The 25,925-nt window shown below is 37.1% G+C and overlaps 1 protein-coding gene across 2 annotated transcripts in view; it reads right to left on the bottom strand.

Annotated features, from left to right (window-relative positions):
• LRP1B (LDL receptor related protein 1B) overlaps positions 1-25,925 on the bottom strand; it is a 1,782,191-nt gene that overhangs the window by 461,044 nt on the left and 1,295,222 nt on the right. For both annotated transcript variants that reach the window (XM_080670835.1, XM_080670834.1), the window contains exons 36-37: positions 8,476-8,610; positions 7,758-7,887 (exon numbers count right to left, since the gene is read on the bottom strand). In XM_080670835.1, coding sequence (XP_080526961.1) covers positions 7,758-7,887; positions 8,476-8,610 — 265 coding nt within the window. The remainder of the gene's footprint in view (positions 1-7,757; positions 7,888-8,475; positions 8,611-25,925) is intronic.

Raw genomic sequence — 25,925 nt, 5'->3', positions numbered from 1 at the left:
AACTTCAAACATACCAACATCCAAAATTATTGGGGTGCCAGAAGAGAGAGAGCAAAATATTGGAAACCTATTAGAAGAAATAATGACAGAAAACTTTCCCTACCAGGTGAAAGAAATAGACTTACAAGTCCAGGAAGTGCAGAGAACCCCAAACAAAAGGAATCCAAAGAGGACCACACCAAGACACATCATAATTAAAATGCCAAGAGCAAAAGACAAAGAATCTTAAAAGCAGCAAGAGAAAAACAGTTACTTACCTACAAGGGAGTACCCATACAACTGTCAGCTGATTTCTCAACAGAAACTATGCAAGCCAGACGTGAGTGGCAAGAAATATTCAAAGTGATAAACAGCAAGAACCTATAACCAAGATTACTCTACCCAGCAAAGCTATCATTCAGAATTGAAGGTCAGATAAAGAGCTTCACAGACAAGAAAAAACTAAAGGAGTTCATCACCACCAAACCAGGATTATATTTAAAGATTTATTTAATTAAAAAAAAAAGAAATAGAAAGTTAAATTAAGAGAGGCAATGTATATCCTAGTTCCTAAAAAGAAAACAAAATTAGGGAATATTTGTGCTTCAATTAGAGATCATATTCCATGGAAAGTTATCCAACTTTTTCAGCATCATACTGTGACTTTCTATACATATGTTGTTGTTGTTGTAAGTAGAAAATGACTTTTCAGCATAAAGAAAATTGTTACATTTCAATTTTTAAAAGAAAGTGATGGCTTACGAAAGTAAGTCAATGGAGGAAAGAAACTAATTTTTTAAAGCTGAACTAAATTCATATATACATTCTATTTTGCAATTAGCTACATTTTAGAGACTTCCAGTTTCCATTGTTCAAAATAGGCTTCATGTCTACTTTTCAAAGCATAGTTATATCTTGAATTCAGTTAATTTACTTCATTATGGTTCACCTTTTCCTTTGGCAATACCACCTGCCATAATTTAACTTCAAACAGAATAATAAAATGCTATACTTTATCCCTATGATGGAAATTTTGACACTTACATGTCTATATAATATTACCTGAAAATCAGTGTTTGAAAAAGTTATACAGGCTGATCATTTTAAGCCTTTTTCTCCCACACTGAACTCAAGTCAGTAAACATGTGGACAATGTATAGGGAGAAACATATCAGTAATGTTTCCAACCAGGAGTAAACACTTCCTGAAAGCAAGCTTAATATTTTAAAAGGTGTATTGATTCTGAACTATGAATCCAGAAAAATATCAATCCATGTGATTTATTTACTACTTAAATATTTTTAAGAAGAAGTGAGGGTATAGAGATAAATAATATTTAAAATATTGCTACAGAGTCAAAGATTTCTTGTTTTGTGGGATGAAATGTAAATCTTGTTTGGGGGCTCAAATTAAGAAACAAAAAATGTTTACTGAGATCCTCCAGCTGAGTCAGTCCTGAGCTTATAGTTGCAATGGAGAGAAATATAAAATCTAGACATTGGGAAAAAAAAATGACAGGATTTAGCAGATAGAAATAGGTGATGAGAAACTACAGAAAATCTAAGGTAAGTTTCAATCTTGCCAGGGCAAAAGAACACGATAAAATAAAGAGATGCCATGGTTAGGAAAGGAATGTAATGCAATGATTAAACTATAAAAACATAAAAATAAATTTAAAAGATAAATATAGCAAGAGAGATAATGGCATTCAAAGCCTTAAATGAGGAGAAAAATGATCAGAGGTGATATACAATGCTTAGAAGACAGGTCTGGAGGAGGTCAGAGAGAACAAGAAAACTAAGAGTTAGAGAAGGTAACAGAGAAAGTAAATTCTTGAGTGGATAATTAATGAAAAAAAAAATCTCAAGGAGAAGGCAAATGATGTGAAACCTGGAAAAAACATTTGTTTTCTACTACTGATAAATTTAGAAATGTCTGGAATGAACAGAAGCTGAAAATCCATTTCAGAAGTTCAATGAACAATGGGTATAGATCTCTAGTCTATGAAGTTAAGAAGTAAACATATATGGAGAAATAAGACATTGGTGTGTTGTTTTTTCAAATAGGAGGAATCTGAGTCTATTTGAAAGCAAAGGGAAAGACTTCATTGAAAGAAACAATTTAAAGATGATAAATTTGAAAAGAATAGTTATCCTGTGAGTTGCCTGAGGAAACAGATACCATTGTGTCCAGAATAAAAATAGAAAAGTAAATTTTAGCAAAAGAAAACTTTCTCTGCAGTTACATTCACTTCTTTCAAAACATTCGCAGTATGAACTCAGACATTTCATTTTCCCACACTACCAAATCATCACTGTATCACAATTAACCACCAAATTTATTTAATTGCTTTACTACTTGCTGACAACTTTGCCATCCTCTCCCTCCACTGCTGATATAGTTTATGACTCATGTTGATGATCATGTGAATATCCCAGCCCCTAGTCTCTCATCATGCTCTAGGAACCTACATCTCTCTTTTGTCCCTGCATTACATAAGGAAGGACATGAAGCAAACTTAATTATCAGTGAAAACGCTCTATTTCCAATATCAACAATTTTTGAAATATCTGATGTAGGATGCAAATCTTGTCTATCTTCTGTCCCCTATTATTTCTGGTCCATCTTATTGCTTCTTCCTTGCCAAGGCTCCTCCTGCAATCCCTGGAATTTGTCTCCTCTTCATGTGCATTTTCTTCCTCTTCCTTTTTGCTAGTTTTTTTTCCCTTCTGCCTATGAATATTTGCACTACTACCTGCCTCCCATACTAAGAAAAACTTTCTACATACCTTACTATCTTCTCAACATACCTCTATTTTCTCCTCATTCCCTTCCTTGTCCATGTTTTTATAACTGTAGTCTAAACACGCTAACTTCACTTTCTAATTATATTTCACTTATTAATTACTTATATTTGGCTTCTGCCCTTACCAATCTCCTGAAATTGACAATTAACAATAGCATCATACTCCTCAATTGCGTGCTTTGTTCTTTGATTTTATGCCTCCTAATCTCTTTATTGGTGATGCAAAAATCTTCCTAAAACTCCCTTCCCTTGACTTCTATGATACAGTAATTTTCTGCAGACTTGAAATGGTTCTCTCTCTCTCTCTTTATTGTTGATTTTCCTGCCCCACCCCACCTTCACCAAACAATTCATCCTCTAACTGTTAACATCCTTTATTTTTGTTCAGACTTATTGTTTCTGTACTCTTTATTGGATAATCTATTCCACTACCACAGTTTATTGCAGAGTTGGGACTCTGTTGGTATAAGAAGGGACTTCGTATTTATTCAACTCCTGATTCCATTTATGCTCTATTCAATATCTCTTCTTCAGAATTTGATATCTCAGGAAGAATCCAGTACTTCTAGGTCAATTTCAGTTAAAAGAACAGAATCATATTGTTAAGATGAATTTTCAAGCATAAAAGACCAGGTCTTTCTAAATCCAAACTTAAGTCTCCTATGTATTTTAAACATTTCTTCCTCCTCTCTGACTCCTCCTGGTCTGAGGACCTGCAGTAAGAGAGTGCCACATTTTATTTTTATTTTTTACTTACTGTTCTTACCTATTTATTTTAGTCTTCTCCTTACATATTTGCTTCTCTCTCTCTTCATCACTTGGCTCATGAGCAGAGAAAGAACCCTCCCCACTCCTCCATAACACTCTACCTGAAATAATGAATAAGCACTTGAAAAAATTCCCTATTTCAAGAATGCTACAAATTCCATAAACTCTCTTCTGATCTCTTCTTATGTGGGTTGTTTGGGACCAGAGGAGAGGTTTTGGAGAGAGGGTCCAGAATCAGTTTAGACTTCACTTGGTAAATAAACTGAATGTTAAAACGGAATTGTCTATTTTATGGCCCCAACTTACCTTTCAGCTGAATCACCTACTCTTTCCTACACATATGTCATGTACTTAGACTCTTGCTAATGTCTTTTGTTTTGCCAATATAGTCCCACTTCATCTCAGAAAACTGTCTCCTTCAAGTCTCTTTCTTTTTTTTTTTTTTTAAATATATATTTTATTGATTTTTTACAGAGAGGAAGGGAGAAGGAGAGAGAGTTGGAAATATCGATGAGAGAGAAACATCGATCAGCTGCTTCCTGCACACTCCCCACTGGGGATGTGCCAGCAACCAAGGTACATGCCCTTGACCGGAATCGAACCTGGGACCCTTCAGTCCGCAGGCCGACGCTCAATCCACTGAGCCAAACCGGTTAGGGCACCTTCAAGTCTCTTTCATAAAGCCTTAGTAATCTCCACTATTGCTGCTATTAGCCTCACGTTTATTAACTCCTCTAATTATATGCTATCTCTTTTTCTCATCAAACTCAATGTAATTTTACTAGAGGCCTGGTGTACAAAATTGTGCACTGGAGGGGAGGGGTCCCCCAGCCTGGCCTATGCCTTCTTGCAGTCCGGGAGCCATTGGGGGATGCCCGTCTGTCAGACATCCTTAGCGTTGCCACGAAGGCGGGAGAGGGTCCTGCCACCACTGCTGTGCTCACCAGCCGTGATCCTGGCTTCTGGCTGAGCAGCACTCCCCCTGTGGGAGCACACTGACAGCCAGGGGGCAGCTCCTGCATTGAGCGTCTGCCCCCTGGTGGTCAGTGCACATCCTAGTGACCAGTTGTTCCACCGTTTGGTCTATTTGCATATTAGCCTTTTATTATATAGGATAATGGCCTTATGGAAATTATTGCTTTAACATGAGATTTAGATATGAGATTTAAGCTTAAGGTATGTAGCTCTAGTCTTTTTATGCCTGAAAATGAATCTTACTTTACAAGATGAGACTATTCTTTAACTAAAACATCACATTTAAACATCAAATTTAAACAAAAAACAAATTGTGAACAGAAGCAATATCTTATTTACACCATCATGCTTCACAGTGCCCACCAGTGTCTTTCACATGGTAAGTAATCCTATTTTGGCAAAATGTACTGAATTGAAGGAGGAAACGGAGATGTACTGACATGACCTGTTTCATGGTACCTACTGCTCAATAAATGTTCATTGAACAAACTGACATAAATTGAAATATATGTGGGTTCCTTTGCCTGATGTTCTCAATCATCATAGGGAGTAGTAGGTATAGTTTATGCTAAGATGGCTGTAGAAATAGAAAATATCCGAAAGGAAAATAAGGTCTAGAAAAACAACTTGAGGGTGTATACCAGGTTACAATAAGAAATAAAAAAGAAAATTAGATTGACAAATAATAGCAAGACACCTGTTAAATTGGACTGCATAAATCTATAGTAGGCTAGGCATAGAGGTTCTCTACGAAAGAAATGAAGTGTTGGACTTATTACAAATAGAAGGAAAGAAATTATTCATTAGAAACAAATCCATTTTCTGTATATGTATGGGATTTCACAACATTTAAATTATACTTATTTCTACCACCAGAATAATTATTCACAGTCAAGCAGTTGATTAAATTTTATCTATTGAGGCTACAATGATTTATTGTTTGATTATGAATTATATAATATAAAAAGATTTTTAAAATACTGCAACATAGGAAGAGAACATTTTAAAAATATATTTTTATTGTTTTCAGAGAGAGGAAGGAAGAGAAAGATAGAAACATCAATGATAAGAGAGAATCATTGATCTGCTGCCTCCTGCATGCCCCACACTGGGGAACGAGCCTGCAATCTGGGCATGTACCCTGACCAGGAATTGAACCATGACCTCCTGGTTCATAGGTCAATGCCAAACATTGAGCCATGTTGCCTGGGCTGTTGTTAGCTATAAACAGAGTGAAAAGGGGCCCTCTGGTAAATTTTGAGCAAAGAAGTGACAGCTACTTAAATTACAAAAGAATAAATAGGCCACTACGTGAAAAACAGATGTTAGGGCTATGGGGGTAGAAGATGGTACACAATAATTCAGATATATTGGCAAGTGTGATAACTCAGGCTAGGGTGGTAGCAATAAAAATTGTGAGAAGTAGGTAGAGTATGAATGTATTTTGAAGCCAAAAGTAGCAGAATTCTTGGTGTATTGATATAGAGTATGTAAGAGAGGCACCAAAGATGATGCCAAGTGTTTTGGCCTAGGCCAGTGGTCGGCAAACTCATTAGTCAACAGAGCCAAATATCAACAGTACAACGACTGAAATTTCTTTTGAGAGCCAAATTTTTTAAACTTAAACTTCTTCTAATGCCACTTCTTCAAAATAGACTCGCCCAGGCCATGGTATTTTGTGGAAGAGCCACACTCAAGGGGCCAAAGAGCCACATGTGGCTCGTGAGCCGCAGTTTGCCGACCACTGGCCTAGGCAAACGAAATAACAGAACTGGATCAACCAATGGAGAAGTCATAATTATAGAAAAATATTCAGTTTAATTCTAGACCTGTTAAGGTTAAGATTTCTGATGTATCTTGTTCTAGTTATCTATTATTCTTTAACAAACCACTCCAAATATAAAGGCTTAAAACAATACTAATTTATTTGCTCATAAATTTGCAGTTTGGTCAGAACTCTGCATAAATTCATTTCTTCTTCACTAAATTCTGGGCATAGAGAAAGAAACCAAACACAAAGGGCTCTTCTTTCATAGAGTTATAGTCAAGAATAGAGGCATGATCCAGTTCAGTGAAAAACAGAGCTACTAACATAAATATAAGTAAATAAGGATGTTTGAGTATACAGAATGTATAAAAATGAAAGCACTTGTTGTTTGGTGTCCCATAACAGAAAAATCTAATATATTTGCGAAGCCAAGAAAGGATAAATAACATTTAGCAAGGTAAATGTAGGAAGAAAAACACTGCTGGTTATGGGAAGAGGCAGTTCAAAGGCTGGGAATGGAAAAGTATGTGATATAAAATATTTGACAACATTTTATAAACTTAGAAGTCCAAAGTAGACTGACAGAGTAGCAAAAAGACAGTAGCAAAAGATAGAGACTAAATATTTGCATAGGGCCTGATTAAGAAGGATCACAATAGAAATTCTGAACTTTATACAAAACTCAATGGAAATCCCTTGAAAGTTTTTGAGTAGGTTTATATAAAATTAAAAATTCAGTCTAGTCTTTTGTAAGGTTAGGAGATCAACTGCAGTGGTATATGTGTAAGATAAGAACAGATTTAATTAGAGTTGAGGCTATCAAGATGGAGATCGGTAGATTGGTAATACTTAGAAGAAAAAATCAGCAAAACTTTTAGGCAGGTTACACTCATTATAATTTTTGATATGCACAGTTTTTATGTCCTCAACACATCCAAATGGAAATGTTGGGAGACAGATATACTTATCTAAAACTAAGGGAAAAAAAAAACAACAAACAAAAAAAGCTTAGGATGAACATCTTGATTTGACCCACCCTCCCCTGCCTTCCCTCTGAGGTTTGATAGTCTGTTGGATGCTTCCATGTCTCTGGATCTATTTTTGTCCATCAGTTTATGTTGTTCATTGGATTCCACATTTGAGTGAGTTCATGTGATATTTATCTTTCTCTGACTGGCTTATTTCACTTAGCATAATGCTCTCCAGGTCCATATTGGTCTACACATTTGGTTTTACATACACATTAGAGAGCTGCATAACAAATGTATCCCATCAAACATGTACTAAAATATACATGGCCAAATGATAATAAACTTTTTCTTTCTGCTTGGGTAAGATATTTTTTAGTGTTTTTAAAAACATTATAACTAAAAAGAAGTATTAATGTGGAAGTCTGGATATTTTTAATGAAACAAGAAAACTCACTTAAAATTCAAAAGAGATATGTAAATTTAGAATTACCCTTTCTCTGGGTGCACAGCTATAGATCTTGGCTGATCCAAGCCTTGGGAAATAATTACATAACGGGAAGATCCATTGAGTCTTGCAACTTCAATTAAGTTGAAACCATGATCTGTCCAATATATGTTACCTAGAAGAAATATAGATGTGTTTATGATATAGTTGTGAGAAGAAAGACTATTTATTAGTTATGGTTCTAATTATTAACTTTCTGAGCATTATATAACTCTCAAGAAATCATTTACTTCCTATATTTTTAATGTGTACATTTCCTCAGCAGAAAGTTGTAAATAAACTAATATGCAAATACTTCCTAAATCTCATACACCTGTAGTTTCAATGATGTAATGATACACTTATATGTTAAAAATAAGTTAAAACTTCTCCCAACCGGAGGAGAAATATATTTTAGCTTTCTGTAGACTTCAGGCAAGAAAAGTAACACTTCTGTCTATCTGCCTCATGGAGCTCTCAGGATATTTGGGCAAAGTTAATACTATATAATCTGCTTCTACAAAAAACAACAACAAACAAACAAACAAACAAAAAACTTATCGAAAGTCTCAAAAGCATTAGAAAGAATGAAGCCCAAAGTAAGAGACTATTTATCCCTCTGGCTACAAAAAAAAATTATGAGACACTCAGAATTTTTATGAGGCAGATTGAGCTCTTAAAAATAAATGTGACACAAAAAAACAGAAAAAGTCATAGATTATACCAGCAATCCAGTCAATGGCAATCCCTTCCACTCTTCCCAAGCCATTGGTAATGATATCTTCTTTCCAAGTTTGGTCTCTTTTAGCTCGACTTATTTTATTGAAGCCCATGTCTGTCCAGTAGATGGTATCATTTTCTATGGATAAGATAGAGAGAGAAAATACACACACACACACTATAAAAAGTATCAATGCACATATTAGGATCACATTGCATCAGTATTTGGGAATTAATATCCCCAAGTGTGGTAATGTATAAGTAAGTATTCTTCTGGATAATACACTAATACAAATAGTAAGAAAGATAATAAAACAATATGAAAGAATCTATTCAAATGTATTTTTTTAATATTTTTAAAATATATGTGGAATGACCTATTCCATTCTTTATTATTTTTCTTCATTTTCTTACTTACTTTAACTCAGTAAATATTTATCCCTCATGAATTTGCCATCTTGATAGCAAACCATGTTATTTTAGATAACAATTTTTCTCTTCACACCAATAGCTGTGTCTGAGGCCTCCAAAATAAATAAATAAAAATAATACTACTGGAGATAATCAACTCAATAAAGTCTCAAAGTAGAGAGAGAATAGAAACTTAAAGGCATTTCAGCTATATCAAGGCTATTTTAAGTATAAGGTCATTCAATATGTATGAAGTCTTTAAAATGCTTTATCATTTAATTATTCCTTCTGAGATACTAGTTTAGCAAATGTCAACTACAAACTCCTTAGATTATTTTTAAAGCTCTCATTGTACAATTAGTCTTTAAAATACTTAAAGAATGGCTCTATTCTGTTATAGTCTTTAAATAATAGTGTGTTTTTGATTTTTTGAATGAAAAATGTTTCTAAAAATTATAAATAAAATACATGTGCAAGCATATGCATAAAGGGTAGCAATTATGGTCCAATGATTTTAAATACAGCCACCAGAAACACATTGGGGACAAATCATTAAATAATAAATTTGCCACCACTAAGTAAGTGTTTGTGTGGTGACCTACATGGCCATTTGAAGAACAAATCTTTTTAATGCCAATATAATTTCCCTCTGGCACAGTGACAGACTATGGGAGTAAGGAAAAAGCAATGAGTATTATAAACCATTTATCAGTAAGTTTTGGGATTCTGTTTCAAATGAATTATAGTGGAAATATTTTTATTTATTTGAGAAATGATTCCAAATATCCCCTATCCTCAACAACAGTTAACTCAAAAACACAATAGTTTGAACTAGAACAAAGATATCATTTCAAATATATATCTGGAAAGCAAAGACTTGTTTGACTTTTCCAATTTTGTAAAAGTACCAGTTAAAATGATTTCATTATTGAAAGAGTAAATCAATCAACAAAAATAAGCATTATTTTTTGCATAAACATTAAGCATTATAAACCAAGTCCAAACATTAGACCCATATATCCAATAGCCTACTTTGTAGCTCCACTTGTATGTAGAAAAGGCAATATTGATATAAAAAAGGCAAATTCTGGGTCTGAAACAGGTTTCTCTTGCAGCCTTCCAATGGCAACTTCCCCTGCTACAGTGTTGGATAAATTACAGTTCCACCCTTTGTTTCACAGGCTAAAAACCTCACATTGTTTAATCACTTTCCCCACACTTCACATCTAATCCATAACCAAATAGTCTCATATTCAATCTCTTACCAGGTATTTTGGCTCTTTTTATTGTTCTTTCAAATCATATCCATCTTCCAACCAACTCTCACCCTCTCTACTATCTATAATGTAATAGAAGTCACTATTACCTCTTGGCTAAGCAATGCAATAACCTCCTAATTTATTGCCCAGCTTCCATTCTGTCTCAGGACTCCCATTTCCTCATGAGTCTTTTCTCCACTTAGAGGCTATTGTGGCCCTTTTAAAAATAAATGAGATAATTTCTCTTCCCTCCATCCAAACTCTCTCTGACATCCATGATCTACCCACATTCTTCCTCACTCTCTCAACTGATATCCTTCCACTATCCCCCTCAATCAACCATCTTATCTAATAATAGACAAATATGTAAATTGACCATACCTCTGCTATGCCACCAGCCAATCAGGAGTGATATGCAAATTAACCCCAAAAAAGATGGAAGTTAATTTGCATACACAGGCGCCCAGTGACAGGGTCATTCAATACGTATGCTTGCGTCATTGCCATGGCGACGACACAGGCATTCTGCCCCACCCCTGGTCTCTCAGGGCCTCTGGGCAGCATGGGAAGGCGGGGCTGGAACAGAAAGAGGCGGCTCCAGGGCCTGAGCAGAAAGGGGCTGGGCCGGAATGGAAAGGCGGTGCTGGTAGCCAGGGAAAGGAAAGCCCATTCTAGCCCGAATCTTCGTGCATCGGGCTTCTAGTCCTATATAATTAAAGCCTAATATGCTAAGTGTCCAGTCATCTGGTCGGCCATTCAACCAATCAAAGCATAATATGCTAATAATATGCTAAGAGCACTCAACTGCTTACTATGATGTGCACTGACCACCAGGGGGCAGATGGTCCGACCGGTAGTTTAGCTTGCTGCTTGGGTCCAGCCAATTGAGATGGAGTGAGATGTGCTGGACATGCCCTGGAGCCCTCCTGTAGTCCCTCATGGGCTGGCCAACTTCCCACTTCCCTCCCAGTCCCTAAATGTGCACCGGTGGGGTCACTCAGCCTGGCCTGTACCCTCTCGCAATCCAGAACCCCTCGGGGGATGTTGGAGAGCTGCTTTCAGCCAGAGAGTGTAATGACTGGTTGCTATGACATGCACTGACCACCATGGGGCAGATGCTTAACAAAGGAGCTGCCCCCTGGTTGTCAGTGCATTCCCACAGGGGGAGCGCTGCTCAGCCAGAAGCTGGGCTCCTGGCTGGCGAGTGCAGCGGCGGTGGCAGGAGCCTCTCTTGCCTCCTCGGCAGCACTGAGGATGTTTGACTGACGGCTTAGACCTGCTCCCCAAGGTCTTCCAAACTATGAGAGGGCTCAGGCTGGGCTGAGGGACACCCATCCCCCTCAAGTACACAAATTTTGTGCACCGGGCCTCTAGTCTCTAATAACAGACTTTCCTCTTCTAGAAATAAGCCAAATGCTGTCCAGTAAAAGGTTTTTTTAAAAAAAATATATTTGTATTGATTTCAGAGAGGAAGTGAGAGGGGGAGAGAGAGAGAGAGAAACATCAATGATGAGAGAGAATCACTGATCAGCTGCCTCCTGCATGCCATCTATTGGGGATCAAGCCTGATCGGGAATTGAACCCACGACCTCTTGGTTCATAGGTAGATTTTAACCACTGAGCTATGCTGGCCAGGCTAGTCAAAGGTTCTTTACATTTCTTTGTGACTGGAATGCTGCCCTCCCCATTCCCACCTCAATATCTGCATGGTTCTGTTTTAGCTTAAATAGCCCCTTCTTACTGAAAATTCCTCTGACTACTCCATAAAATTATTCCCTTGCTCTATTCATTACCAAATCTATTTTCTCCATTGTAAAACATGTATTACTGCAAACTCATTATATATTTATTGTTTTTGTTTGTTTGTTTACTGTCTGTCTTGTCTTACAGAACTATAATCTCTTTGAAGCCTAGGACATTGTTTTGTTCACTGCTTTATTTCTGGGAGATAGAATATTGCATGGCACATAGTAAGCTCTAAGTCAACATTTGGTGAATAAGTGAACAAATGTGATGTATGAAGACTGACTAGGAGTGGATACAAGGAAGACACTGCTATTACCATAAGAAGCTTTATATAAGCTCCTTAAACAACAGAGGGTAGTATGCAGATATAAATAATGACCAACAGTTAACAAGAGCAGAATATAAGTAGTACAGACAAGCATTTTTGTAGGAGTTCAAAGAAGACATTTACAATCTTTATAAATATTAGAAAAAAGGACACTAATTTTACATGTGACTCTTACTTTTGAGTTATTCTCTAATGGCTTTGCCATCCCTGCAAAATTTTTATTCCATTTGATCAGGAAGCATTCTTTCTCACATATACTGCTGCATCTTGCACATACCTTAACTATCTTATTGAGCTGAAATTTCATCTTTTCTTTCTAGAAGTAGACTGTGAGATATTTCATAAATAGCGACTGTAATTGACGCAACTTTGCCAAAACAGTTACATTAGCTTTCCACAGATATAAGACAATAATTGGTAACCATTTTCAAGGTTAACTGTATAGATATTGGTGGCCAGCTATTGTGCATTGTAATTACAGTCAGATATTTTAAAAAGCCACATGTCATAGTTATCTGTAAAACAAAGGAGAGGCCTTTTAACACTGAGAAAATTTACACTTTAGAGTTGAGCTGAAGTGATAACCACCTACAGAGGTTGGAGTATGCAGATTCTTGTTTCAAATTGGAAACAAGGAATACAGGTTTCTTAAAGTACTTCCACCCTTAGGTATCTATTTTCTCATGATTAATTAACCAGCACTTATTGATCACCTGTTGTGAGCACACTGGACTCTGTGTTAACTTGTACTTCTGGGTCCTAGGAAATTCAAAATCATGTTTCCTGGCTTGTATTTACAAGCTGTTTTAGAAAATGCCATACAGACATGAAAAAACAACCAGGTAAAATATAATGTATTAGTTTGCTATGCTTCTATTATGCCACATTTTTCCTAAGTCCTCACCTGAGGATATGTTTATTGATTTTTTTAATAATCCTCATCCGAGGATATTTTCCCATTGATTTTGAGAGAGAGTGGTAGAGAGGGAAAGACAGAGAGAAATATCAATGTGAGAGAAACACATGGATTGGTTGCTTCCTGCAGGAGCCCTGACCAGGGCCTGGGCTGGGGAGGAGCCTGCAACCAAGGTACATGCCCTTGACCATAATTGAACCTGGGACCCTTTGATCCACTGGCCTACGTTCTATCCACTAAGACAAACCGACGAAGGCTGTTTATTGATTTTAGAGAGAGAGGAAGGGGAAAAGAGAAGAAGGGAGGGATGTGAGGGAGGGAGAGAGGGAGGGAGGGAGGGAGGGAGGGAGGGAGGGAGGGAGGGAGGGAGGGAGGGAGGAGGGAGAGAGAGATTGAGAAACATCATTCAATTGTCCCCTGTACATGACCTGACCAGAGATCCAACCCACAACCTAGGTGTGTGCCTGACCTGGAATCAATCTGCAACCTTTTTGGTGTATGGAACAATGATCCAACTAACTGAGCCGCCCGGCTGGGGCACATTTTTTTAGCTGCAGAATTTACATTTATCCTATTAAATGCCAGCTCATTAAATTTGTTCAGGGGCCCTAACTGTTGACATTTTTAAAAATCATAAGTTATCCAATGAATTCTTTTCGTGAAATCCACACATTTAATAAGTAGGTTTTTTTATCTTCATTCAAGCCAGTAATAAGTGTGTTAAGCTGGATTAAAACATATACTTTGATATACCAGAGACTTCCGTCTGAGGCAAATTGTCTCATGTTTATTATACCCTTATAGCCCTAGCCACTTTGGCTCAGTGGATAGAGTGTCGGCCTGTGGACAGAAGGGTCCCAGGTTCGATTCTGCTCAAGGGCATGTACCTCAGGTGCAGGCTCCTCCTCAGTCCGGGCCCTGGTCAGGGCTCATGCAGGAGGCAACCAATCATTGTGTTTCTCTCACATCGATATTTCTCTCGGTCTTTCCCTCTTTCTTCCACCCTCTTTCTAAAAATCAATTGAAAAAGGATTTAAAAAAATATTATAACCTTATAATTTATGCATATTTAAGTGCACAAGTATTCAGTGTACAGGTTAATTTTTTTTATATGGAACTTAGCCGTGTAACCACCAACCAGATTAAGATTTAGATCACTGCCAGCAGCCCAGAGGGCCCTTTTGTTGCTACCTCACCTCAGAAGCCCTCCTCTTCCCTAGTGGGCAGCCACTGTCCCGACTTCTTTCAGCAGAGATCGTTTTTCTTAATTGTCAATAAATGGTATCATTCGGTATATACTACTCTTTATCTGACTCCTCTTACTGGGTATTATGACTTGCAAATCCACCTTTTCCATTGCATGTACTTTGCTTTTTCATGGTGTGAAAATACCATAAACTATTTACCTATTTTGGAAGATTAGGTTGTGTCTAATTTCTGCCTAATGTGAATAATAATATGAACATTTTTGTCCGTGTCTTTCATGGACATACGCTATCATTTCTGTTGGGTACAGACCCACAGGTAGAATTGCTGAGCCATAGGACAACTGTAGTAGGTAGAGTTCCCTTGTTTTATTTTCACTTTTGTTGTTATATACAAGTAATGTTTGACTGTATGTAGTCCATATAAACTCCTGGTACTGATGCCTATACAGAACCTCACTTTAACTTTGATCTTCGGGATTAGAAGGAACAATGTCCCTCCCCCTGCCCCTTCTCCATCCACCAACTTTTACTTAAACCTTGATTATTAAATACCACTTCAAGATTACCTGGTTGCAGACACCTTTCTTCATTTGAGGTAATAAGTATATGCACTCTCCATGGCTTTGATTGTCATTTATTCAGCTATGAACTTAACAGGTAGGTCCAGAAATATAATTGTCGCTACATTTAGAAAGGCTTTCTTGAGGACCTGTGAATCATTGATTCCACCAGTTTATCCTATCTAATAAAAGAGTAATATGCAAATTGACCGTCACACAAAGACACAAGATGGCCGCCACAATATGGCCACCACAAGATGGCCTGCAGGGGAGGGCAGTTGTAGGGAGTTAGGGGTGACTAGGCCAGCAGAGGAGGGCAGTTGGGGGAGACCAGGCCAGCAGGGGAGGGCAGTTGTGGGGGGTGCCAGACCTGCAGGGGAGAGCAGTTGTGGGGGACCAGGCCTGCAGGGAATGGCAGTTGGGGGAAACGGGGCCTGTAGGAGAGGGCAGTTGGGGGACCAGGCCTGCAGGGGAGGGCAGTTTGGGGGGACCAGGCTTGCAGGGGAGGGCAGTTGGGGGTGTACAAGGCCTGCAGGGGAAGACAGTTGTCGGGGGAGGCAGGCCTGCAGGGGAGGGCAGTTGGGATCCAGCAGTCCTGGATTGTGAGAGGGATGTCCACACTGGGATCGGGCCTAAACGGGTGGTTGGACATCCCTCAAGGGGTCCAAGATTGGAGAGGGTGCAGGCTGGGCTGAGGGACACTCCCCCTCCCCATGCATGAATTTCATGCACTGGGCCTCTAGTCTAAGATAATAGTTTCCAAACTGATTTTCATTCTAAAGCCTTGGCAGATGTGACATTTACTTCTAATCTAAACCCCATCTTTTGCTCTTTCAAAAATCACTGTATCTAATTTGGGTGAAGAAGACACTTTCTCATATCATTCCTACATTTTTCAGTCATCATGCATCTCAAAGCAATATTTTATTCCTGTGCTATGTTATTTCAACCCAGAATCCCGATTTAGAACATTTCCCCAATCCATTTCTTATTCTCCCACCCATATTCACAAGCAGGACATGAAATACAAACAATGCCTCAGAATTTACAGAAACATAGGATAGGGAGACGTATTATAACAGCATCAAAACTTTAAACTAAAGATTAGGCATCCTTATTCTAAAAGGTACTCTGGTTACACCCACCATGGTGTGTCCTCAGATCTTGTCTTTCCCTCTCAGTATCTATCCTCTCATCTCAATGTATCATTGCCTCCCTTTTCTGATTACTCATAAAAGAAACCCTCTCTAACCATTGTCCCCAAATTTAGCAACAGGTCTGTCCTTATATAGTTAAGAGTTCAATAATTTTCAATGGCTGCCCATTAAAATCGCCTAGTAAAATGTAAAAAACAACAACAAACAACCTGCAGCCACCCATCAGAGATTTTAAATTGCTTAGTCTGGGCATCATGAAAATTACCAGTTAACTCATCAGTGCTATACATAAGAAGAATAGCACTTGTTATTTAACAGGGTCCAAGATCTTGTGAATATCCTATCTAATAAAGAGGGAATACGCAAATTGACCATCATACCATCACAAAGATGGCAGCTCACATAGCCACAAGATGGCAGTGCCCAGTCGCCTCAATCTCCCTAGAGTCCCCCAGTCCTTTCAGCTCCACTGAGGGGTCCGGCCACTCCTTGCGCCTGCCACTGGAGTCCCACAGTCATTTCAGCCCAGCCGGGAGGGGGGGCGGCAGGCGCACAGTGTGGCCGGACCTGCCCTCAGCCCCACAGCCACCCAGAGCCGGCCCAAGGTGCAGGCAAGCCTCAGATGGCAGCTGCCCAGCCACCGAGGGCTGCCCGAGGCTCAGGTAACCAAGACCAGCCGATTTTTGCACTGCCAGCTGTTGCGGCAGCAGTGGTGTGATGGTGTGATGGGGGTGTCGCCTTCCCCTGATCTCCGGGTCGCCTCCTGCTTTTGAGGGCTCCCAGACAATGAGAGGGGGCAGGCCGGGCTGAGGGACCCCCCTCTCCAGTGCATGAATTTTCATGCACTGGGCCTCTAGTTTTTATTATAAAAGACTACTCCCTTTCCACCACATCCCATCTTCACCCTCATTACAATCTCATTGATATTAATGGCTCACTACTAAAATGATTTTTAAGGAAAGAAGAGGAAGATACAAGCTTTACATAGTTTTCAGAATATCAGATTTGGGGATTTTTTTTTTTTCACACTTCAGTTGGGGGAGGCCTTTAACTTGAAGAAGAAGAAGAAAAAAATTAAAAAAAAAATTTGTTCAGAATCAAGCAAAATCACAAGGCAGCTCACAAGAAGATTCCTTTACTCTGATGCATTTCCCCTTCCAGTAAAGCTGGCTTTGATTGAACTACAGGTGTATCCTATGCCCCAGGTATGTTTCTTCACTTGATTATTTTAAAATTTTAAACTATATAGACATTGTGAGCACTAAAATTGATCCTATTTCTCTTTGCACTGGTTATTATATATTTTATTCTCTTTCACTGTAATTAATTAAATTATAGTAACTAAATTAGTTAAATGGAGTATAAATTTACTGCCAACTACTAGCAAAAATATAAAATATTACAATATGCATTATAGCTCTAGATTCATGTTATTTCCCCCCCCACAATTTTTCTCTTAGTGCTTATTTCCACCATCTAAATTGTTCCTCTCATTGCAATTCCTCCATTTTTAGAATCTACATAAAATAATTTTAGAACAAGTTGATACCTCTCTCTATATATAGATATAGATATAGATATAGATATAGATATATAGATATATAGATATGTATTTAACATATCAAGTCACATGTTATAGACAAGTGACACCAAAATTTGGTATACATACATACTGTAGAGAATGGCTACCAAAACTAAGAAAATCCAAGGGAATGCAAAAAATTTAAAATCAATTTTTCTTTGTTACTCATCTTTTCAGATTTCATTTTGGGTGTATATTTTAAAATGCATTAAATCACAATATTGAATACAGTAATAATATATATTCTTTATAAGTAAATAATTTATTAATAAAATAATAGATAAATACATGCCTTTAAGGGAAATCTTTTTAAACTAGTAGATTGTACAACAATAAAGAAAGGTTTAGAATACTGTTATGGCTGCTACTTTCCAATCATGCCCCATTTTTGGCACATTCAGTGTCATGACACACCAGTTGAAACCTCTGGAGCAGACTATGAAAATTATAGAAATGGAGAGGAAATCAAAGTCAGTCAAGGTCATTTGAGAAGGCTTCAGTAAAAAAGACTGGCTATCTGTGAAGACAAGGTAGCATTTGGATTAGGAGACATATGATATAGTTCATGGAAACCTAGTTCATATTAAAAACCAATTTAATGAATGTGGACATCCTCATTTCAGGAGGAAGGGTCAACAGTATCATTTCTGGAAAAGTGATAAGCAAAAACTACGATGACAACTAGTTCTGAATTTATCAGATGTCTGCGTACAGATATATATTGATCTGGCTTTCTATTATTTTCCAACTTTGAAAGCATTTCTTCAAACATTCCGAAGGTTAATTAAGGACCTAGGTTCTCAAAATTCCAAATTAAAAGGGATTCAATATTAAAATGCTAATGAATTACATTTGTTTCTTTCACTTTGAGAAAGGCAAATCAATACAAAAGCTAATGGGACATTTTCATAGAGCAAAAAACACTAAGAACCCCATCCTTGTGAGTAAATAAAATCAAATCTGTAAACTTCAAAGGTTTTAGATAGCTTAATCCCCTTAAGGCATAATGTTATGAAACCTTGGATAATGTACATACTCTTTTAAATAACTCTTTTATCAAATAAGCAATATATGCCTGTCTCACTTTTGTGTTCTGAATGAAATTTGCATTAAACATACTTTTTATAAAAGCAATTCCATTTTTAAGTTTTGAACTTTTTCCTCTCAGGGTAACAAAAAAATGTCTTTTACATTTTCTTATGCATTGACTGTTCTTTTTTCTCTTCAAAGCAATTGCACTGTGCTGTTTCTAATATTCATTAAATTACTTCTCACAGTCCTTATGTGCCTAATTTTTACTTTCAGGTAACATATGAAAACAGAATTGTGCTGTCACACTCTCATCTTCTTCAGATTAGAAGAGGACTGATAGCGGCTCCAAGGAGAAATTGTTTTAATTTATCCTGCTTTGAACTTCCAAAGCTAAGCTGTAAAACTGAGACAGCATGTTGAATAGATATATCTTCAGGGGACACCTACTCAGACATTTCTTCAGGAAACCATCAGCCTGTTCTGGGAAACACTGCCATTGTATTTTATTTTTGAATGGGGAAAAGACAGAAAATCGTGTTCCTCATATGCCTGGTTTCTGATTTCTATGTGATGCTTCAAATTAGCAAACCAGACAAAGATGGAGCACACACCTTAAAAACAGAGGCTTTTCCAGCAAATATATTTGGATTTTTTTTTATTATTATTATTATCACCCCTGGTAAAAACAAAAAACAAAAAACAACTAACTTAAGAAGAGGCAGAGAGAAACATGGATGTGAAGAGAGGGAGGTAGCATAATAACTAAAAGCTTAGATGGTGTGTTCTGATGTTCTGAGTTTAAAATCTCAGCAGAAGCATCCAACAGACTGTCAAACCTCAGAGGGAAGGCAGGGGAGGTTGGTGTGTGTGTGTGGTTAAGAGAGCAACCAAAGGACTTATATGCATGCATATAAGCATAACCAATGGACACAGACACTAGGGTGGTGAGGGCCTGTGCTGGGTGAGTGGGAGTGGCTGGGGGTAGGTCAATGGGGGAAAAAAGGAGACATATGTAATACTTTAAACAATAAAGAATTAAAAAAAACAACAACTCAGCTCCAGTACTTAATGACTCTATGACAAGAGAAAGTTATTTAATACTAGAGGCCTGATGTATGAAATTTGTGCAAGAGTAGGCCTTCCTTCCCCTGGCTGCTGGCACTGGCTTCCCTCTGGCACCTGGGACCTGAGCTTTCCTCGCAGCCCGGGCTTTGCTTGAAGGTCATCTAGAAGGAAGTCCAGTCTAATTAGCATATAATGCTTTTATTATTACAGATTTCTGTTCAGTTTCCCAATATGTAAATTGAGAATAACAGAGTTGTTATAGAACTAAATAAATAAATATTTGTTAAAGCACTTAATGTCTATTACAAAATAAATACAATAAAATATTAACTATTAAAATTAAAAAAATTATGCTGTATCAAAATGAAGATTACAAAATGGATAAGTTTGGTAATTGACTATGTCTTTAAAATTTTAGCATGGTTTAGCTTGACAGAGAATCATCTTTATAAGTTTAAAACTAAAGAGAAAATATTTTGGTAGTTCCTTTGCAAAAGGAGAAAAATTTAATTTTAATTAACCTCACCCAAGGAAATAATAAAAGGGATAGGAAAATAAACAGACATTTCTATGTATTTCAAAGTCACTATCTATGAATTTGTTATATTAAAAGTTAAAAGATTTGGCTATGCAGTGGAATCACACATTTTCAGAAAGGCAAAATTAAGCTTAATATTAAAATTTATACAGAAAATTTGCTCTAAAAAGTTCTTAAAATTATTAGTATTATTTGTACTTCATGGCAGGTCAAAAATAATTTTTAAGGATAATAATAAATTATTATTAACATTATTAAAGAATCAATAAAATTTATGTCCTCAATGGTAATTAAATGCATATCATTTAATTCTCAGGTGACAGATACATACAAGACTTATAATATGATTATTTTCTAGTTTGAAAATAATATAATTTTCTTTATTATGATTGAGTCACAGCTATGTGACAACAAATCAGTATATAATTGTACTCTGCTTGGTCTTTCAGAAAAAAATAACACAACAATTTTTTTTTTCAGAACAAGTCCTGCTAAAAATTAATAATTATGTAAATTAATAATTTTTATTGAGTGTATTGTAGGAGATACAAAATTACCAAGAAGCCCTCTTCAATCTTCCAGGAAAATCAATCACCCAAACCTCTTATAAATACTTAGAAGCCATATACTTTACCTATCATTTTATAGTAAAGTTATAGTTTTTCCTCAACCTATATTGGGAATACATTAAAAGAAGGCTCTGTATTACCTTCCTAATTACTTTCACAGAATCCAGTGCAATAGTTTGGACTGTATAGTTACAAAAGCTCAGTGAATCAATGATCAAGCATGACTGTATGCATTCTTGCCATTAAAAAGTCAAAATTTCACATGTTATAAAGATCTAAACTCCCAACAGAGGAGTATCTAAATATATAAAACAAATATTAATGAACATACAGGGAGAAATTCACAGTAATACAATAATAGTAGCAATTTTAACACCCTACTTGCATCAATTATAGATCATGTAGACAGAAAATTAGTAATAAAATAAGGGCATTATATGTCACATTAGACCAGATACTCTTAATAGATATCTTAAAACATTTATTCCAAAAACTACATAGGACACATTTTTTTCAAGTGCACATGAAATAGTTTCCAGGATGGGTTACATATTAGGCCACAAAACAAGCTTCAAAAATTAAGAGGATTAAAAACATATCAAGCATCTGTTCCAAACACAATGGCATGAAACTAGAAATCAACCATAGGAAGAAACTGAAAAAACACAACAAATAAGAACTAACAACCAATGGATCAAGAGGAAGTCAAACAGAAAATCAAAAACCACCTTGAGAAAACTGAAAATAGGATGTAGTAGTTATACAAGAAAAGTTCATAGCTATACAGGACCACCTCAAGAAACAAGAAAAATTCCAAATTAACAATCTAACAGTGCACCTAAGGGAACTGATAAAAGGTGAAAAAACTAAACTTGAATAAATAAAAAGAAAGAAATAATAAAGATCAGAGAGAAAATAAGCAAAATGAAAAATTTAAAAATAATAAAAAAGATAAGTAAAATTAAGTTATTTGAAAAAAAAAATAAAATCAACAAACCTTTAGCCAAATTAATCAAGTAAAGAGAGCCCCCAAAAATAAAATAATAAATGAAAGAGGAGTATTTACAACCAACACCACAGAAATACAAAGAATTATGAAAAACTACAATGAACAATTAGATACCAACAAATTTAACAACCTAGAAGAAATGCATGCATTCCTAGAAGCATATAACCTCCCAAGACTAATTAAGAAGAAATAGAAAATCTAAACAAACCAATTACTAGCAATGAAATTGAAAGAGTAATAAAAATTACTCCCAACAAATAAAATTCCAGGCCCAGATGGCTTCACAGGTGAATTTTACCAAATATTTAAAGAGGAATTAATACATATCCTTCTTAAACTATTTTTAAAAATTAAAGAGGAATTAATGCTTTCAACTCATTCTAGGATGCCAACCTTACCCTGATAACAAAATCAAAGACACCACAAACAACAAAAACAGGCCTTAAGGAACAACTGTAGAAAATTTCAACAAAATGTTTGCAACCAGATTCAGCAATACATTAAAAGGATTTATTTACACGATGACCACGTGGAATTTATCACAGGGATGCAAACAAAGCATTTGACAAAATTCAACATCCTTTGCAATACAAACTTTCAACAAGGTAGGTATGGGACATCCATACTTCAACATAACGAAGTCTACATATGCCAATTTCACAGCTAATACCGGGTTTCCCCGAAAATAAGACATCCTCCGAAAATAAGACCTACCCAAAGGTTTCCTTCTGAGTGAAATATAAGGCATCCCCCGAAAATAAGGCCCAGGCTCTGTCTCAGAATGAAAATTAATTTACCATAAACTGGTTGCTAGGGCTGCCCCGACTGGCGTCTAGCAACCAGTGACATTACACGGAGTCCTGACGTCACTGCTGTGCGGAGGCGGAGCGGAGGTCAGAGTGAGCGGTGAGCACGGGGCGGGAGAGAGGAGGAGACTTTCGCAGATGCGTGTAGAAGAACAGGAGGATTAGAGCAGACGGGACGCGGCGAAGGTGGTGAGTGCTGGTCTGTCTCTGGTGACACTACCTGATGCTCGTGGCCGCCTTCATGATGACTGAAGGTTCTCAGTCAGTGGCAGACCCTGCTCCAGCCCAGATCCAGGCCCCAGCAAGCCCAGTGACAGTCCCCAGGCAAGCCCCAGGGGGTAAATGTCTGATAAAGGGGTAGGGGGGATGTCTGGTGAAGGTGTTCAGTGGCACAGGGGTGGGGGGAGGGGGATCACTTAAAATGACACAGGAGGATCAGAGGGGACAATCAAAATGCCACAGGAGGATCAGAGGGGGCAATCAAAATGACACAGGAGGATCAGAGGGGGCAATCAAAATGACACAGGAGGATCAGAGGGGACAATCAAAATGACACAGGAGGATCAAAAGGGGTTACTAAAATGGTAATCCCCCTTCTGATTCTCCTGTGCCATTTTGATTCCCCCCTGTGGCATTTTGAGTGATCCCCCTCCCCCCACCTTGATACCCCAATTCCTTTTTTTTTACCCCTAGAAATGAGCGCCAAAAGAAAAAGCTACTCCATGGAGTACAAGAAAGTAATTGTGGAAGACTCTTGGGGCCAAAATCTTACTGCTTTCTGCAAAGAGAAGATGTTGAGTATCCGATGGGTCCGAAAATGGCAAGCAGAGTATGGTAACCTCATTGAACAAGTGGACAAGGGAAATGCTAAAAAGCGCAAGTGTGGATCAGGTCGGCAACCATTATTTTCCGAGATGGAAGACCTGATCTGTGAATGGGTTGTTGACAGGAGAGCAAAGGCTTTGGTTGTGAATAGGGCTCAGATTCAAGAATTTGCCTTTGCAATGGCACCACAGTTTGACATAGCCTCCAAAGACTTCAAAGCATCACAACACTGGCTGGATAATTTCCTTCAGCGAAGTGAACTGTCTTTAAGAAGATCTGCAACATTGTTTAGGTTGGAAGATACTCAAGTTATTAAGCGAGCACTTGCATTCAAGTCCTTTATTGATGATGCTGACTTCTCTAAATACAATCTTTCCAACATGATTGCTATGGATGAAACTGCAGTGTTTATGGGCCAATCATCTCAAACAACAATTGAACAGCGGGGTGACTCTTTGGCGTACATTCCCTCCACTGCTTACGAAAGTGCATATGTTTCCTGTATTTTGGCAATTCGTCTGGATGGCACTAAAATCCCACCTTTAATCATTTCTAAGGGCAAGAAGGAAAAGATTGAATGTGTTTTGGGCGTTTTTATTCTTGAAACTGAAAAAGCCTGGGCTACACAAGCAGTTATAAGGAAGTGGGTCGATTTAATGCTGCCGCTTGTTATGCGAGGGAGCCAAAGAGGTCTGCTAATCTGGGATGCAGCCAGCACTCACCACACTAAAGACATGAAGACATTTCTTCACGAAAGAAAAATAGATCAGATAATGATTCCTGCAGAAATGACGGCCTATCTCCAGACTCCTGATATTGCAATAAACAAGCCATTCAAAGACAATTTGTGCATGGAAATTAATGACTGCACTGAAAATAGAATGGAGAGAAATCAGCATGGAAACTTTGTGAAACCTAAACTGCAAGAAGTTGTGACTTGGGTGAAGAATTCATGGGAGAAAATCACTGACAGTTGCATTGCAAATGCACTGCGAGCAGGCTACCTTGACAAGAAGTACTCATTTAAAGACAGTGCTATTGCTAAACATGAGAGATTTGGTCCACTGATTCTGAAAGAAATGGAGTCACAAGAAATTCACCAGGAAATTCAGGAATTGGATTGTTATGATGATGTTCCAGAAGATGATGACATGATTGTCATTGAATAAATGAGTAAATTCTTGATACTGTAGGATTCACAGTTTGTCTGGTTTGTGTTGACAACTACCGTACTACAGTACCGTATACAGGTAATAAATTTCCTTTATTTTCATTTAACAATAAATGTGTACCGTATTCTTCTTCATGGAAAAGTAAGACATCCCCTGAAAATAAGACCTAGCGTGTCTTTGGGGGCAAAAATTAATATAAGACACTGTCTTATGTACTTAGTAGTAAAAAGCTGAAACGTTTCCTCTAAGATCAGGAACAAGACAAGGATGCCTATTATCACCCTTTCTATTCAACACTGTATTGGAAGTCTAGCCACGGTAATCAGAGAAGATAAAGAAATAAAAGGCATTCAAATCGGAAAGGAAGAAGTAACACACACTATTTGCAGGACACCCTATCTGTAGTTGCCCTCACTCCCTTGAACACACCTTTCACATCATTTCTCATCTCTATGCCTTTCCTCATGTCATTTTTTCTGTACCTCTTTACCTAGGAAACTATTCAGAGATTAAGTCATGTCTCTCTCATCCAGAAAGCCTTTTGACTATCCAATCTAGGTCATTATTCTGATTATTTCTCTCATAACAATCTGTGCTTATCTCTATAGTTGTACTTAATGTGAAGATTTGCACAGATCACTTTTTATGCATCTTCCTTCCCAGTAGATTAAAACTGGTTTTCATTCATCTTGTATTCACCATGTCTATCTCCAGCTTTCCATGCATGTAATTGAATAAATATTGATATTCAATTAACAGTAATACAAATAGATCAAGAAAATGGTGAAGGAATGAAAAGCAAGCAGAGTATTATCTAGAGCAAAGGGTAAGATGAAAAATAATTTTCTGATAAAGTAAGAAATAATTTCATAAGGTAGCAATAATCTAGCTGATTATTGAATCAGCTAAATGACAAAATATTTATTGAGTACCTTATTTATGAAACTATATATTCCCTTCTTTGGCAAAAATATTAAAATCAGGTGGCAGGGTATAATTATCATAAGTATAATTTTATAATAAATTGCATTATATATCAACTATATGTTAAATGAGCAAAATGTGATTTCATAAAGTTTAAGCTCATGAGTCAAAGCATTTTTTGAAATTTTGAATATTTAAAATTATAGCAATGTTTGATAAGTTATACACAAAAAGATAATTTGTCTCATATTGTTTAGCACAGTTCAATAATGAAATTATATAATGTCTTAGAATTGCATGAATTTGGTAAAACAAATTGGTCATGAATTGAAACAGGTGATGAGTAT

The sequence above is a fragment of the Plecotus auritus genome (assembly GCF_963455305.1).
Source record: "Plecotus auritus genome assembly, chromosome: 5".
Lineage (NCBI taxonomy): Eukaryota > Metazoa > Chordata > Mammalia > Chiroptera > Vespertilionidae > Plecotus > Plecotus auritus.
Note: the sequence above shows the minus strand (reverse complement) of the source record. Positions and strands in the feature narration are given on the sequence as shown.